This window comes from Pseudophryne corroboree, chromosome 4, assembly GCF_028390025.1.
Source record: "Pseudophryne corroboree isolate aPseCor3 chromosome 4, aPseCor3.hap2, whole genome shotgun sequence".
Taxonomy (NCBI): domain Eukaryota; kingdom Metazoa; phylum Chordata; class Amphibia; order Anura; family Myobatrachidae; genus Pseudophryne; species Pseudophryne corroboree.
The window spans coordinates 535,056,566-535,074,258 of NC_086447.1; the positions used below are offsets into that span (position 1 = coordinate 535,056,566).

General features: G+C 48.1%; 1 protein-coding gene across 2 annotated transcripts in view; it reads right to left on the minus strand.

The window, feature by feature from the left end:
- MED23 (mediator complex subunit 23) overlaps positions 1 to 17,693 on the minus strand; it is a 226,154-nt gene that overhangs the window by 195,730 nt on the left and 12,731 nt on the right. For both annotated transcript variants that reach the window (XM_063917304.1, XM_063917305.1), the window contains exon 2: positions 427 to 458. In XM_063917304.1, coding sequence (XP_063773374.1) covers positions 427 to 458 — 32 coding nt within the window. The remainder of the gene's footprint in view (positions 1 to 426; positions 459 to 17,693) is intronic.

The following is a 17,693-nucleotide window of genomic DNA, read 5'->3' on the forward strand; positions in this document are numbered from 1 at the left end:
AGCTCAGTTACCACCCACAAACGGCCTCCTCCTGTAAATCACCTTGCAAACGTACATGCGATCGGATTTTCCACACCACCCCGTCGCTGAGCAGCGATGCCCTTTGTTGTTGTCTGACACACGTGCATATTGCGGTGCAGTTAGTACCCGATCGAACGCACAGCAGCAATCAGGAATGAATCAGGCCCTAAGTTAGAACCGTGGATATCCAGTAACATTTTCCAGGATCCAGATAAACAGAAATTAAAAAATAAACAAGGCCCTGCATTTTACATTTCCCTCTAAAGTAATAAATGCATTGGAGGACACATACTATATTGAACCTCTCCGATTCAACTTTTTTGGCTAGCTTCTAGGCAAGGACAAACTTGCTAAAGAAAACAGGTGTAAAATTTAAAAGACCAAATTAAATGTCAAGGTACTCACCCAGCAAATGCTTCTTCGATGACCTCGGTCTTCTACATTAAGGGGGAAAAAAAAAAAATATGAATAATGGAGATTGCATTTCTAAATGATCCTAACAAGCTAGTTAGACAAACATTGACGCAAGAATTCCAATAGCGTTTAATCACAATTACTATAATTCCAAACGATCATGCAATGATTAAGCTGCATTTTCCACTGATGGGTTTATCATTAATTTACTCACTGTAAAATCCCTTCCTCGAAGTCCATCTGGGGGACGCTCCATTACCTCTGGGTATATAGTGTGGGCTTTAGAGTCTGGCTCTAAAATAGCTCAAATCTTCCCCCTGTAGCAGCACAGTTCAATCTAGCTTCTTCCGCCTCCAGCAGCACCTCAGTCTACGTTTAGCAAAGCCGCACAAAGGAAAAAAACAGAATGAGCCATTGTAAACTAAATCACCTGTAAGGCTAACAGGTAAACTGGTAAGAAACCCAGATAAGCCAGTGAGGGAGATCAGCGTCCGCCAGGATGGTGTTCGAGGAAAGGATTTTATGGGGTGTAAAAAGGAAAAGGGAAAAAAACAAAAAAACAAAGACATATTTCCTCTTGCATCCATCTGGAATTTCCAAAGCCAGTTAATGGAGGGTGCGGGGGGGGGGGGGGGGGGGGGGGAGCGCAGCCCGTACCGGCCACTCAACACTGGCGTCACGCGCTCCAAATGTGTGGCAACAGTAGAATTTTAGGAAAATGCACAGATGACTAGGTTGCTGTCCTGCACAATTGCTCCACAGCAGTGCTATGCTGCACAGCCCAAGATGCTCCAACAGCATATTTAGTACATGTAAAGTAAATAGCTGCTCCTAGCTCAACTTTATCTGGCTTCTCCATAAAGCACAAGAGCACAGAAAGTACTAAACCAGAAAAACTTCGTAAGTCCCAGAAGGAAATAGTGCAGAAAAACACATCAGAAACACAAAAGAAATTCTGGGAGATAAAACACATCAAATGTAATATGCAAAAAAAATAAATGTAGATAACTTCCTAAGTCCCTACAAAGAGAATAGTGCAGTAAGCGTTGCCCAACACAACGAAGCATGCAATATAGTTAAAAATACAGCAGAAAAAAAAATACCATATCTGCCTCATGTAGAAACAGCAAGAATTCAATACATTAGGTTATCTTCAGAGGTCAGCAGCTGTACCCCAGTAGCTGATAATTAGTGATGTTGCCCATAGCAACCAATCAGATGCTCTCTATCCTTTCTCTATTGCCTTTTACAAAAAAATAAGATTTTAAACCTACCGGTAAATCTTTTTCTCCTAGTCCGTAGAGGATGCTGGGGACTCCGTAAGGACAATGGGGTATAGACGGGCTCCGCAGGAGACATGGGTACTCTAAAGACTTTAGAATGGGTGTGCACTGGCTCCTCCCTCTATACCCCTCCTCCAGACCTCAGCTAGAGAACTGTGCACAGAGGAGATGGACAGTACGAGGAAAGGATTTTTGTTAATCTAAGGGCAAGATACACACCAACCCACACCATCCACACCGTACAACTTGGAACATACAAACCAGTGTACAGTATGAAACAAAACAGCATCAGCCCGAGACTGATCAAAACTGTAACATAACCCTTATGTAAGCAATAACTATATACAAGTCTTGCAGAATTTAGTCCGCACTGGGACGGGCGCACAGCATCCTCTATGGACTAGGAGAAAAAGATTTACCGGTAGGTTTAAAATCTTATTTTCTCATACGTCCTAGAGGATGCTAGGGACTCCGTAAGGACCATGGGGATTATACCAAAGCTCCAAACCGGGCGGGAGAGTGCGGATGACTCTGCAGCACCGATTGAGCAAACATGAGGTCCTCCTCAGCCAAGGTATCAAACTTGTAGAATTTAGCAAAAGTGTTTGAACCCGACCAAGTAGCCGCTCGGCAAAGTTGCAATGCCGAGACACCTCGGGCAGCCGCCCAAGAAGAGCCCACCTTCCTAGTGGAATGGGCCTTTACCGAATTAGGTACCGGCAAATCCAGCCGTAGAATGAGCCTGCTGAATCGTGTTACTGATCCAGTGGGCAATAGTCTGCTTAGAAGCAGGGGCGCCAATCTTGTTGGCAGCATACAGGACAAACAGTGCCTCTGTTTTTCTAACTTGAGCCGTCCTGGCTACATAAACTTTTAAGGCCCTGACTACATCAAGAGACTTGGAATCCTCCAAGTTCCCCGTAGCCACAGGCACCACAATAGGTTGGTTCATATGAAACGATGAAACCACCTTAGGCAGAAATTGAGGACGAGTCCTCAACTCTGCTCTATCCACATGGAAAATCAGGTAGGGGTTTTTGTGAGACAAAGCCGCCAATTTGGACATCCGCCTCACAGATGCCAAGGCCAACTACATGACCACTTTCCAAGTGAGAAATTTCAACTCAACTGTTTGAAGAGGTTCAAACCAGTGTGACTTAAGGAACTTTAACACCACGCTAAGGTCCCATGGTGCCACTGGGGACACAAAAGGAGGCTGGATGTGCAGCACTCTCTTTACAAAAGTCTGGACTTCTGGGAGAGAAGCCAATTCCTTCTGAAAGAATATAGATAGGCTCCATTAAGGTACAGATTTCGGCCCTAACTTCAGGCCCATATCCACTCCTGTCTGTAGAAAGTGGAGAAAACGGCCCAAGTGGAAATCTTCCGTAGGAGCATTCCTAGCTTCACACCAAGATACATACTTCCTCCAGATACAGTGATAATGTTTTGCCGTCACCTCCTTCCTAGCCTTTATCAGAGTAGGGATGACCTCCTCCGGAATACCTTTCCCAGCTAGGATTCGGCGTTCAACCGCATTGCCGTCAAACGTAACCGCGGTAATTCTTGGAACACGCAGGGCCCCTGTTGCAACAGGTCCTCTCTGAGAGGAAGAGGCCACGGATCGTCTGTGAGCATTTCCTGAAGATCCAAATACCAGGCCCTTCGAGGCCAATCTGGAACAATGAGTATTGTCTGCACTCTTGTTCGTCTTATGATTCTCAATATTTTTGAGATGAGCGGAAGAGGAGGGAACACATAGACCGACTGAAACACCCACGGTGTCACCAGGGCGTCTACCGCTACTGCCTGAGGGTCCCTTGACCTGGCACAATACCTCCGAAGTTTCTTGTTGAGGCGTGACACCATCATGTCTATTTGAGGAAGTCCCCAAAGACTTGTTAACCCTGCAAAAACTTCTTGATGAAGTCCCCACTCTCCTGGATGGAGATCGTGTCTGCTGAGGAAGTCTGCTTCCCAGTTGTCCACTCCCGGAATGAATACCGCTGACAGAGCGCTTACGTGATATTCTGTCCAGCGCAGAATCCTGGTGGCTTCCGCCATTGCCACTCTGCTCCTTGTCCCGCCTTGGCGGTTTACACGAGCCACGGCTGTGACGTTGTCTGATTGAATCAGAACCGGTAGGTTGCGAAGAAGATTCTCTGCTTCCTTAATTCCAGTATGTTGATGTGTAGACAAGCCTCCTGGCTTGACCATAGTCCCTGAAAATTCCTCCCTTGTGCGACTGCTCCCCATCCTCGGAGGCTCGCGTCCGTGGTCACCAACACCCAGTCTTGAATGGCGAACCTGCGACCCTCTAGAAGGTGAGCACTCTGCAGCCACCACAGGAGAGACACCCTGGCCCTGGGGGACAGGGTTATTTTCTGATGTATTTGAAGATGGGACCCGGACCACTTGCCTAGAATGTCCCACTGAAAAGTCCTCGCATGAAACCTGCCGAAGGGGATGGCCTCGTAGGTCGCCACCATTTTCCCCAGTACTCGAGTGCATTGATGGACTGACACGCTTTTTGGTTTTAGCAGGTCTCTGAACATGTTCTGGAGTTCCTGGGCTTTTTCCATCGGGAAAAAAACCCTCTTCTGTTCCGTGTCCAGAATCATGCCTAAGAAAGATAGTCGAGTCGTTGGAATCAACTGTAACTTTGGTAGATTTATAATCCAATCATGCTGCTGCAGCACTCTCAGGGAGAGCGACACGCTCTTCTGCAACTGTTCCTTTGATCTCGCCTTTATCATCAGGAGATCGTCCAAGTACCGGATAATTGTGACTCCTCGCCTGCGCAGGAGCACCATCATTTCCGCCATTACCTTGGTGAAAACCCTTGGGGCCGTGGAAAGCCCAAACGGCAACGTCTGAATCTGGTAATGACAGTCCTGTACAGCGAATCTCAGGTATGCCTGATGAGGAGGATATATGGGGACGTGAAGGTATGCATCCTTTATGTCTAGTGACACCATAAAATCCCCCCCTTCCAGGCTGCAGATAACTGCCCTGAGCGATTCCATCTTGAAAATGAACCTTTTTAAGTACAGGTTTAGGGATTTTAAATTTAGAATGGGTCTGACCGAGCCATCCGGTTTTGGGACCACAAACAGGGTTGAATAATACCCTTTTCCCTGTTGTATTAGGGCAGGCATGTCCAAACTGCGGCCCTCCAGCTGTTGTGAAACTACATATACCAGCATGCCCTGACACAGTTTTGCTGTCAGAGAATGCTAAAGCTGTGTCAGGGCATGCTGGGATGTGTAGTTTCTCAACAGCTGGAGGGCCGCAGTTTGGACATGCCTGTATTAGGGGAACCTTGATAATCACTTGCTGTTGACACAGCTTTTGAATTGCAGCCAAAACTATCTCCCTCTCTGGGGGAGAAGCTGGTAAAGCCGATTTGAAGAATCGGCGAGGAGGCACGTCTTCAAATTCCAGCTTGTAGCCTTGGGATACAATTTCCATCGCCCAAGGATCCACGTCCGACTGAACCCAGACGTGGCTGAAGAGTCGAAGACGTGCCCCCACCGACACCCTCAGTGGAGCCCCAGCGTCATGTGGTGGATTTAGTAGAAGCCGGGGAGGACTTCTGCTCCTGGGAACTAGCCGTAGCAGGCATTCTTTTCCCTCAACCCTTACCTCTGGCGAGGAAGGAAGAGCCTCGACCTTTTCTGGACTTGTGCGACCGAAAGGACTGCATCTGATACTGTGGTGTTTTCTTTTGCTGTGGGGGAACATAAGGCAAAAAAGTAGATTTACCCGCGGTAGCTGTGGAAACCAGGTCCGCGAGACCTTCCCCAAATAAAACCTCCCCTTTGTAAGGCAAAACTTCCATATGCCTCTTTGAGTCGGCATCACCCGTCCATTGGCGGGTCCACAGTGGTCGCCTAGCCTAAAATCGCCATAGCGTTGGCCCTTGAACCTAGTAACCCAACGTCTCTCTGAGCGTCTCTCATATATAAGACTGCGTCTTTGATGTGACCTAAGGTCAATAAAATGGTATCCCTATCAAGGGTATCAATATCAGTTGACAAGTTATCTGTCCAAGCTGCTACCGCACTACAAACCCAAGCCGATGCGATTGCCAGTCTGAGCAAAGCACCCTTATGTGTATAAATTGATTTTAAAGTCGTTTCCTGTCTGCGATCAGCAGGATCCTTGAGGGCTGCAGTGTCTGGAGACAGTAGCGCCACCTTCTTGGATAAGTGCGTTAAAGCTTTGTCCACCCTGGGCGAGGATTCCCACCGTACCCTGTCCTGTGCAGGGAAAGGGTATGCCATAAGAATTCTCTTGGGAATCTGCAGTTTCTTGTCTGGAGTTTCCCAAGCTTTTTCAAATAACTCATTCAGCTCATGAGATGGGGGAAACGTTACCTCTGGTTTCTTTTCCTTAAACATGTGTACCCTCGTGTCAGGAACAGAGGGGTCATCTGTGATATGCAAAACATCTTTTATTGCAATAATCATATAATGAATACTTTTGGCCACCCTTGGGTGTAACCTTGCCTCCTCGTAGTCGACACTGGAGTCAGAATCTGTGTCGGTATCAGTATCTGCTATTTGGGATAGGGGACGTTTTTGAGACCCTGAAGGGCCCTGTGACACCGTCAATGCCATTGATTGACTCCATGTATTATATCTGGACTCTGCTTTGTCCAATCTCTTATGCAACAAAGTCACATTTGCATTTAAAACATTCCACATATCCAACCAATCAGGTGTTGGCGTTGCCGACGGAGACACCACAATCATCTGCTCCACCTCCTCCTTAGATGAGCCTTCCACTTCAGACATGCCAACACACGCGTACCGACACCCCCACACACACAGGGATATATGTATATGGAGACAGTTCCCCAATAAGGCCCCTTGGAGAGACAGAGAGAGAGTATGTCAGCACACACCCAGCGCCAACTGACACTGGAAATCAAATTCCCATATAAACAGCGCATGTATATACAGGTTGAGTATCCCTTATCCAAAATGCTTGGGACCATAGGTATTTTGGATATGGGATTTTTCCGTATTTTGGAATAATTGCATACTATAATGAGATATCATGGTGATGGGACCTAAATCTAAGCACAGAATACATTTATGTTACATATACACATTATACACACAGCCTGAAGGTAATTTTAGCCAATATTTTTTATAACTTTGTGCATTAAACAAAGTGTGTGTACATTCACAGAATTCACTTATGTTTCATATACACACAGCCTGAAGGTCATTTAATACATTATTTTTAATAACTTTGTGTATTAAACAAAGTTTGTGTACAATGAGCCATCAGAAAACAAAGGTTTCAGTATCTCACTCAAAAAAGTCAGTATTTCTGAATATTCCGTATTTCGGAATATTTGGATATGGGATACTCAGCCTGTGTATAATATATATATATATATATATATATATATATATATATATATATATATATATATATATATATATATATATATATATATATATATATATATATATATATATATATATATATATATATATATACATACATACACACACACACACACACACCCTCACTGCGCCAATTGTAAGTGTGTCCCCCCGTCCCCCCCCCCCCCCCCCCCTCTTTTTGCCATCTGTCACAGTGTTCAGCAGGGGAGAGTCCGGGGAGCCAGCTTCTCTGCAGTGTGCGGTGGAGAAAATGGCGCTGGTTAGAGCTGTGGGATCAAGCTCCGCCTCCTCAGCGGCAGGCTTCGGTCCCGCTCAAATTTTCAATACTAGCGGGGGATTGTATAATCTACTGCCTCCGAGGCCTATATAACTATCACATATATTGGTAGATGCTCAATTAGCTTAGTGATATCATTCAGGTGCTCGAAAGGGAGGGGTATTTCTAAGCAAGAAAAAAAGCCATTTGTTTCCCCCAGCACCCTGAATCATAACCGTAACCAGATATAAATTCCACATGATAACAGAATTCAGAGATCTTTGTTACACATATACTAATTTATTAACACTATAGTTTTTTCACTGGTATGCCACGCTGGGCTTTCTGGCTTATGCTGGTATTTTGGGGTGCCACACCATGCACCTAGATATAGCGCTAGGGACCCCAAATATACAGAGACGCCTTGATGCGGCTTTGGGGCTTATTCACACATTTGCGCAAATATGTGTAACGAAGATCTCTGAATTCTGTTATCATGTGGAATTTATATCTGGGGACGGTTATGATTCAGGGTGCTGGGGGAAACAAATGGCTTTTTTTCTTGCCTATATAACTATATTAGCCAGTCCTAGAGGTTTATTATTGCTGCCCGGGGTGCCCCCTCTGCACCCATCAGTGCCTGCAGTGTGTGTTGTGTGTGGGAGCAATGGCGCGCAGCGTTACCTCAGAAGAACTGAAGTCTTCTTTCTTCTTAATACTCACCCGGCTTCTATCTTCCGGCTCTGTGAGGAGGACGGCGGCGCGGCTCCGGGACGAACGGCGAGGGTGAGACCTGCGTTCCGACCCTCTGGAACTAATGGTGTCCAGTAGCCTAAGAAGCAGAGCCTATCATTTAAGTAGGTCTGCTTCTCTCTACGATGCAGGGAGCCTGTTGCCAGCAGTGCTCCCTGAAAATAAAAAACCTAACAAAATTCTTTTTCAGAGAAACTCAGGAGAGCTCCCATGTAATGCACCCAGTCTCCTCTGGGCACAGAATCTAACTGAGGTCTGGAGGAGGGGCATAGAGGGAGGAGCCAGTGCACACCCATCTAAAGTTCTTTATAGTGCCCATGTCTCCTGCGGATCCCGTCTATACCCCATGGTCCTTACGGAGTCCCCAGCATCCTCTATGACGTAAGAGAGAAAAAAATAAGATTTTACTTACCGGTAAATCTATTTCTCGTAGTCCGTAGAGGATGCTGGGACTCCGTAAGGACCATGGGGAATAGACTGGCTCCGCAGGAGATAGGGCACTCTAAGAAAGCTTTGGACTCTGGGTGCGCACTGGCTCCTCCCTCTATGCCCCTCCTCCAGACCTCAGTTAGGGAAACTGTGCCCAGAGGAGATGGACAGTACGAGGAAGGATTTTTGTAAATCTAAGGGCGAGATCCATACCAGCCACACCATATAACTTGTGATAAACTTACCCAGTTAACAGTACGAACAACAACAACATAGCCACGGTTCAACCGAAAAACTATAACATAACCCTTATGTAAGCAATAACTATATACAAGTCTTGCAGAAGAAGTCCGCACTTGGGACGGGCGCCCAGCATCCTCTACGGACTACGAGAAATATATTTACCGGTAAGTAAAATCTTATTTTCTCTAACGTCCCAGAGGATGCTGGGACTCCGTAAGGACCATAGGGATTATACCAAAGCTCCCAAACGGGCGGGAGAGTGCGGATGACTCTGCAGCACCGATTGAGCAAACAGGAGGTCCTCCTCAGCCAGGGTATCAAACTTATAGAACTTTGCAAAGGTGTTTGTCCCCGACCAAGTAGCTGCTCGGCACAACTGTAATGCCGAGACCCCTCGGGCAGCCGCCCAAGAAGAGCCCACTTTCCTAGTGGAGTGGGCCTTAACCGATTTTGGTAACTGCAATCCTGCCGTAGAATGCGCCTGCTGAATCGTGTTACAGATCCAGCGAGCAATAGTCTGCTTTGAAGCAGGAGCGCCAACCTTGTTGGCCGCAAACAGAACGAACAAAGCTTCAGTCTTCCTGATTCTAGCCGTTCTGGTCACATAAATCTTCAAAGCCCTGACTACATCCAGGGACTCGGAATCCTCCAAGTCCCGTGTACCCACAGGCACGACAATAGGTTGGTTCACATGAAAAGATGAGACCACTTTTGGCAGAAAGTGAGGGCGAGTCCTGAACTCTGCCCTATCCACGTGAAAAACCAAGTATGGGCTTTTATGTGATAAAGCCGCCAATTCGGAAACACGTCTAACGCCAACAACATGACCACCTTCCACGTGAGGTATTTCAACTCCACAGTTTTGAGTGGTTCAAACTAAGGTGACTTGAGGAAACGTAACACCACGTTAAGATCCCAAGGCGCCACTGGAGGAACAAAGGGAGGCTGAATATGCAGCACCCCCTTCACAAAGGTCTGTACGTCAGGAATAGAGGCCAATTCTCTTTGAAAGAAAATGGATAAGGCCGAAATCTGGACCTTTATAGACCCTAATTTTAGGCCCACAGTCACTCCTGTTTGAAGGAAGTGAAGTAGACGGCCCAAATGGAACTCCTCCGTAGGAGCAGCTCTGGCCTCACACCAAGAAACATATTTCCGCCATATACGGTGATAATGTTTTAACGTCACGTCTTTCCTAGCCTTGATCAGGGTAGGAATGACTTCCTCCGGAATCCCTTTTTCCGCTAGGATCCGGCGTTCAACCGCCATGCCGTCAAACGCAGCCGCGGTAAGTCTTGGAACAAACAGGGCCCCTGCCGCAGCAGGTCCTGCCTTAGAGGAAGAGGCCACGGATCCCCTGCGAGCAACTCTTGCAGCTCCGGATACCAATTCCTCCGTGGCCAATCCGGAACAATGAGTATTGTTCTGACCCTGCTTCTTATTATTCTCAACACCTTGGGTATGAGAGGAAGAGGAGGAAACACATAGACCGATCTGAACACCCAAGGTGTCACCAGAGCGTCTACTGCTACCGCCTGAGGGTCCCTTGACCTGGCGCAATACCGCTTTAGCTTCTTGTTGAGACGGGATGCCATCATGTCGATTTGAGGCAGTCCCCAACGATCCGTGATCTGTGCGAAGACTTCTTGATGAAGTCCCCACTCTCCCGGATGCAGGTCGTGCCTGCTGAGGAAGTCCGCCTCCCAGTTGTCCACCCCCGGGATGAACACCGCTGATAGCGCGCTTACATGGCCTTCCGCCCAGCGTAGAATCCTGGTCGCTTCTGCCATGGCCATTCTGCTCCTTGTTCCGCCCTGGCGGTTTATATGAGCCACTGCCGTGACATTGTCTGACTGAATCAGAACCGGTTTTCTCCAAAGCAATTCCTCCGCTTGACGCAGGGCGTTGTATATGGCCCTCAACTCCAGGACGTTGATGTGGAGACAAGACTCTAGGCTTGACCAGAGACCTTAGAAATTTCTTCCCAGTGTCACTGCTCCCCAGCCTCGGAGGCTTGCGTCCGTGGTCACCAGGACCCAGTCCTGAATGCCGAACCTGCGACCTTCTAGTAGGTGAGCACTGTTCAGCCACCACAGGAGAGATACCCTGGTCCGGGGAGACAGGGTGATCCTTTGATGAATTTGTAAATGTGACCCGGACCACTTGTCCAAGAGGTCCCATTGAAAAGTCCTCGCATTGAACCTGCCGAAAGGGATGGCCTCGTAGGAAGCCACCATCTTCTCCAGGACCCGCGTGCACTGAAACTTTTTTTGGTTTTAATAGGTTCCTGACCATGGCTATCAGTTCCTGAACCTTTTCGATCGGAAGAAAAACCTTTTTCTGGTCTGTGTCTAGAATCAGCCCCAAAAAGGTCAGACGCATTGTAGGGACTAGCTGGGACTTCGGTATATTGAGAATCCAGCCGTGTATCTGCAACGTCTTCAAGGACAGAGACACGCTGTCCAGCAACCTCTCCCGAGATCTCGCCTTTATGAGGAGATCGTCCAAGTATGGGATAATTGTGACCCCCTGCCTGCGCAGGAGCACCATCATTTCCGCCATTACCTTGGTGAAAATTCTCGGGCCGTGGAAAGCCCAAACGGCAACGTCTGAAATTGGTAGTGACAGTCCTGCACTGCAAATCTCAGGAACGCCTGATGCGGGGGAGGAATATCGGAACATGAAGGTAAGCATCCTTTATGTCCAGGGACACCATCCAATCCCCCCCCTCCAGGCTGGCGATGACCGCCCTGAGTGATTCCATTTTGAACTTGAACCTCTTCAAGTACAGGTTCAGAGATTTCAGGTTTAAAATGGGTCTGACCGAACGGTCCGGTTTCGGGACCACAAACAGGGTTGAGTAATATCCCTCTCCTTGCTGGACATGAGGAACTGTGACAATCACCTGTTGAATATACAATTTTTGGATTGCTGCCAACACTAGCTCCCTCTCTGACAGGGAAGCCGGCAGAGCCGATCTGAAAAATCGGCGAGGAGGCAAGTCTTCGAATTCCAGCCTGTATCCCTGAGAAACAATCTCTAATGCCCAGGGATCCACCTGCGAGTGAACCCAGACGTGGCTGAAAAACCGAAGACGAGCCCCCAGCAGATCTGCCTCCCCTCGGGAAGCCCCAGCGTCATGCGGTGGACTTTGCAGACGCAGGGGAGAACTTCTGCTCTTGGGAACTAGCTGTGTGCAGCTTTTTTCCCCTGCCTTTCCCTCTGGCAACATAGGATGATCCCCCGTACCTTCTTGTTTTTATTGGAACGAAAGGACTGCATTTGATAATGAGGTGCCTTTTTCGTATGCTGCGGGGGGACATAAGGTAAGAAATTTGACTTACCAGCCGTAGCCGTAGAGACAAGATCCGAGAGGCCGTCTCCAAACAACTCCACCCCTTTGTAAGGCAAGGACTCCATATGCCGCTTTGAATCGGCATCTCCCGTCCACTGTCAAGTCCACAAGAGCCGCCTAGCAGAAATAGACATAGCATTTAATCTGGAGCTTAATATACAAATGTCTCTCTGAGCATCCCTCATATACAAGGCAGCATCCCTGATATGCTCTATGGTCATATGAATGGCATCCCTATCTAAGGTGTCAATTTCCGTAGATAAGAAATCTGCCCATGCCACAACCGCACTACAAACCCAGGCCGATGCCATAGCCGGTCAAGCAATAGTACCGGAATGATTTAAAATGTGCTTTAAGGTAATTTCCTGCCTGCGATCAGCAGGTTCCTTGAGGGAAGCTGTATCCTGAGAAGGCAGTGCCACCTTTTTGGACAAACGTGTCAGCGCCTTGTCAACTTTTGGCGAAGTTTCCCAGCGTATCCTATCAGTTTGTGGAAAAGGATACGCCATGAGAATCCTTTTGGGAACTTGTGGTCTCCTATCCGGAGATTCCCAAGCCTTTTCGCACAAGTCACTTAATTCAAATTCAGGATGGAAAAGTGACTTCAGGCTTTTTCCCTTTATACATGTGTACCCTCGTGTCAGGGACAGGGGGTTCCTCAGTAATATGCAAAACCTCTTTAATGGCAATAATCATGTACCGTATACCCTTTGCCACCTTCGGCTGTAATTTTGCATCTTCATAGTTGACACTAGAGTCCGTATCTTTGTCGGTATCTGTGTCATCGATCTGGGATATGGTGCGCTTCTGAGACACTGAAAGTCCTGGCGCCCCAGGGACAGGCATGGACTGGCTACCTGACTGATCCCTAGCTTCTGCCTTGTCTAACCTTTTATGCAATAGATTGACATTTGCATTCAAGACATTCAGCATATCCACCCATTCCGGTGTCGGCATTGCCGACGGCGACCTGACATTCAAGCACTCCCCCTCCACATTAAGCGAGCCTTCCTCGTCAAACATGTCGACACACGCGTACCGACACACTTCACATACACACAGGGAACCCCTTTCCTGAAGACAGTATCCCTGTCAAGGCCCTTTGGAGAGACAGAGAGAGAGTATGCCAGCACACAGCCCAGCGCAATGACCCTGGAGACCAACACAAAATGTTTTTCCCCAGCAGCGCTGTATAATATGTAAACCGCCAATTATGTGCCCCCCCCTCTCTCTTTTAAGCACCCTTTCACCATGTGTAAGCAGGGGAGAGGCCGGGTAGCTTCCTCTCAGCAGTGCTGTGGAGAGAAAATGGCGCTGGTGAGTGCTGAGGGAGAAGCCCCGCCCCCTCGGCGGCGGGCTTCTGTCCCGCTCAAACTTAATAAAATATGGCGGGGGCTCTTTTATATACATGTACAGAGCCCACCTGTACATGTATATAGTCTTTTTGCCAGGTAGAGGTTTATATTGCTGCCCAGGGCGCGCCCCCCCCCCCCCCCTCTGCGCCCTGCACCCTTACAGTGACCGGAGTATGTGAGGTGTATGGGAGCAATGACGCACAGCTGCAGTGCTGTGCGTTACCTCAGTGAAGCCGAAGGCTTCTGCCGCCTGACGACTTCTGTCTTCTGTACTTCTAGCTCTGTGAGGAGAACGGCGGCGCGGCTCCGGGGGTGGACGCCCAGTAAGAACCTGCGTTCACCCCCTCTGGAACTAATGGTGTCCAGTAGCCGAGGAAGCAGTGCCTATCTTTGACAAGAAGGTCTGCTCCTCTCTCCTGAGTCCCTCGATGCAGGGAGCCTGTTGCCAGCAGTGCTCCCTGTGAAAAAGTAGTAAAAGGTAGAAAAAAATCCAAACAAAAATGCTTCTAAGCAGAGAACTCTGGAGAGCTCTCTGCAGTGCACCCATCTTGCTCTGGGCACAGTGTAAAACTGAGGTCTGGAGGAGGGGCATAGAGGGAGGAGCCAGTGCACACCCAGAGTCCAAAGCTTTCTTAGAGTGCCCTATCTCCTGCGGAGCCCGTCTATTCCCCATGGTCCTTACGGAGTCCCAGCATCCTCAAGGACGTTAGAGAAATAATAAAATAAATAAATAAAAACAGTGTTTTTATTCAAAGGGATCAATTCCGTTCAGTACGGATAAACAGCGCCTGGAATTAGTTCCTGGTGCTATTCAATTCAGCACGATGTGATGCCAGAGAGGATTTCTTCTCATACCCATCCGGGGGTGCAAGCAGAAATCAGGCAAATGTGCTGACCCAATGCTATTTTCTGCCCTTAGCGCAGCGGAAAGAGCATCACACCAAGCACTTACGTTGACGAATCTTGGATCTTGAGACAAAACACCCTGTTTAGTCCGCAAGAACCGGCCCTGTGACATAACAGTAAGCTGAATTGAGCTAATTCCCAGCGCTATTCAATCCGCACTGAATTGAATTGGCCCCAAAATGTTTACTGCCAGTGGCATACCCAGCCCTAAGGCTTAACTTTGCGGCCAGGTAACAATTCATTTCTTTCCATTCCAACAATACTTTACACGCTAATGCAGTGCATGAAAGTTTGTTTTGAGAAACAATTATGTTCTGAAAGTGTTCAGTTAAACAAAGCGCTATCTTAAGTTAGTAGCACACAGCAGCCGTTTTTTTCGCGGGGAACCTGACTAATACACCTTTCACATTACAAAAATAATCCGGTATATTGCTGGGTCGAGGTGCTGTCTAAAACCGGTATGTTACTATTTCATGGATCGACTGACACAGTATTTCAAACCAGGAGTAAAGCAGAGTTATTCCTGAGTTGAAGTGCAGTGTGAACGAGTTGCTGTGTCGAGGGACCCGTTCACACTGTAGGGAGAGGCGGCGCTTGGAGATGATCTGAACCCTAGGTGCCGCCTCCGCAACGTCACCAACCCGGCAATATTTTGGGTTGGTGCCGCCAGTCTGGAAGGGGTCTCAAGCAGGACCCAGGAAGGAGCCGTATAGAAGCCCCGAGTGCGACCACTGTTTGGCAATGTGAAAGCGGTATTATAAACAGTTCACAAAGAAACATCCATATTACAGAAATAGGTGTTAACATTTTTGAAGATATTACAAATATTAAATTGATTTTTGCAGATTTTGCCTGCCAGATTTAAAAGAGTAATAAATAAATATCCAGTGCAAAACAAGCCTGATTGTGCATTTACTATTATCATCCTTTATTTATATGGCGCCACATGGGATCCACAGCACCCAATTACAGAGTAAACAAAGTGCAGGTGCCTCCCGCTGACCATAGTAAACTGGCTGAAGTGGGCGGGGGGGGCAAGCCACGGGCAGAAAAAGCCCATTGATAATATGTGGAGAAGAGGTACCTGTACATCTGCCTCATTGACAGAGCTGTGTCTGCAGCCCACATCAAAGCATGCCCCTGTCAATGGGGCAGATGTGATTAGCCAGCTGGATCACACTGCCACCAGTTAGGAGTAGCTTCTGAATCTGCAAGAATAGGTGTCGGAGCTCTTCCAGTTCCCGGCACACAGGCAGCAGCTGCACTGCAGAACTACAGCAGAGCAGCAGCATCTGGTAAAGGTGTGAGAGACCTTCTATAGCAGCTCCTAGTGACAGACAGTGGTGAGTGGCTGTTTCCTCAAGCTAGCCCTAACACAGGCTCCACTCCCCTCTCTCTCAGGTTCTCTCTCCTGCTCTGTCACCTCACACTTCCTAACTCCTCCCCCCATTCGCGGCACCCCCGACACCCCCCTCCCCCACACAGGTTCCCTCTCCTGCTCTGTCACCTCACAGCTCCTAACAACCCCTCTCCCCCACACAGCTACTGATCTCCTGCTTGATCTTCCCTCACAGCTCCAAACCCCACCGTCCGTGGCACTCCCCACAGGTTCCTTCACCTGCTCTCTCACCTATTAAATCTCTCCCATCTGTGGCACCCCATCACCAACACAGGTACTGCTCTCCTGCTTTCTCTCCCCTCACAGCTTCAAACCTCCTTCTCCCATACTTAGAACCACCCAACACAATACTTGCCTACCCTCGCTCCCGTTTTTTTTAACTGAGCCTCCCGCTGCCCTGCCAACAAACTGGACTGGCTGCTGCCACTAACACGCTGGTCCTGGGGGAGCGCTGCTGCACATACCCAGACGTGGCAGCGCCTCCTCCCTTGGGCACTGTGCTGTCAGCCAGCCACCTTGTCCGGCCTGGATCCTCCTGCCTCTGATCTTCTCGTCGGCCTGTACCTTGGTCCGCCGGCTTCCCTCAGTGACACCCTGCAGCTAACCTCGAGGTTGATTGGACACAGTGCGGTGAGTATCCTGGTAGCCCTGTGTGTGACTCCCTGTACTCCCTACCTGTGTGTGTAACCCGCTGTACCCCCCCCCACACACACCCTGTGTATGTGACCTCATGTACCCCCCTACCACTGTGTGTGACACATTGTACCCCCCTAGCTACCCTGAGATACCTGTTGTGGTCCCTCCTTCTTACATTCAGGAGATACCTTTAATTAAATGTGCGGTTTTTTACGGGGCTATAGCTGCACATATACTTTGATAAATAAGCCCCTTTGCCCCTAGCCAGAGGAGATATTATCCGTTTTGGGAGCAGGAAGAGGAGGGGTAAATACTGACAAGTCCTGCCGGGCAAGGGGGGCAGACAGGTCAGGTAATATCAGTATAATCATACCGTCAATATATACAACAGGCAGTGTAACAGTTTCTGCAGAAAGCCTGTGCTGTAGTGTTTTGCAGTTTAATTCTACCGAAAATATGGGTGGGAGGTAGCGTGCCATTCCTTAACTTTGCCAGGGGCGCTCAGATTCCTAACTACAAACCTGTAGGCCAGTCTGCAATTTTCCACTCCTTGTGTTGTTCAACTGTATACCAATTGTCACTGGTACTCTTCGTGGCTCATGCTAGTCCCCTAGATCTCCCTATTGTGGGGTGTTCAGAAATTTGGACCACCACAGCTGCAGCTCCAGAACTATATTCTAGGCCAGTGGTTCCCAAACTTTTTGGAATTACGGCACCCTAGAGTATCAGAATTTTTGTCACAGCACCCCTAGGCTAAAAGTTTCATATTGAGAAATTCAGAAAAAATATAAAATTAAGTAAAATAAGATTTTACTCACCGGTAAATCTATTTCTCGTAGTCCGTAGTGGATGCTGGGACTCCGTAAGGACCATGGGGATTAGCGGCTCCGCAGGAGACTGGGCACAACTAAAGAAAGCTTTAGGACTACCTGGTGTGCACTGGCTCCTCCCACTAAGACCCTCCTCCAGACCTCAGTTAGGATACTGTGCCCGGAAGAGCTGACACAAATAGGAAGGATTTTGAATCCCGGGTAAGACTCATACCAGCCACACCAATCACACCGTATAACTCGTGATACTATAACCAGTTAACAGTATGAAATATAACAGCCTCTCAACAATAACCCTTACCCAGTTAACAGTATGAACAACAACTGAGCCTCACTCAACGGATAGCTCATAACAATAACCCTTATTTAAGCAATAACTATATACACGTA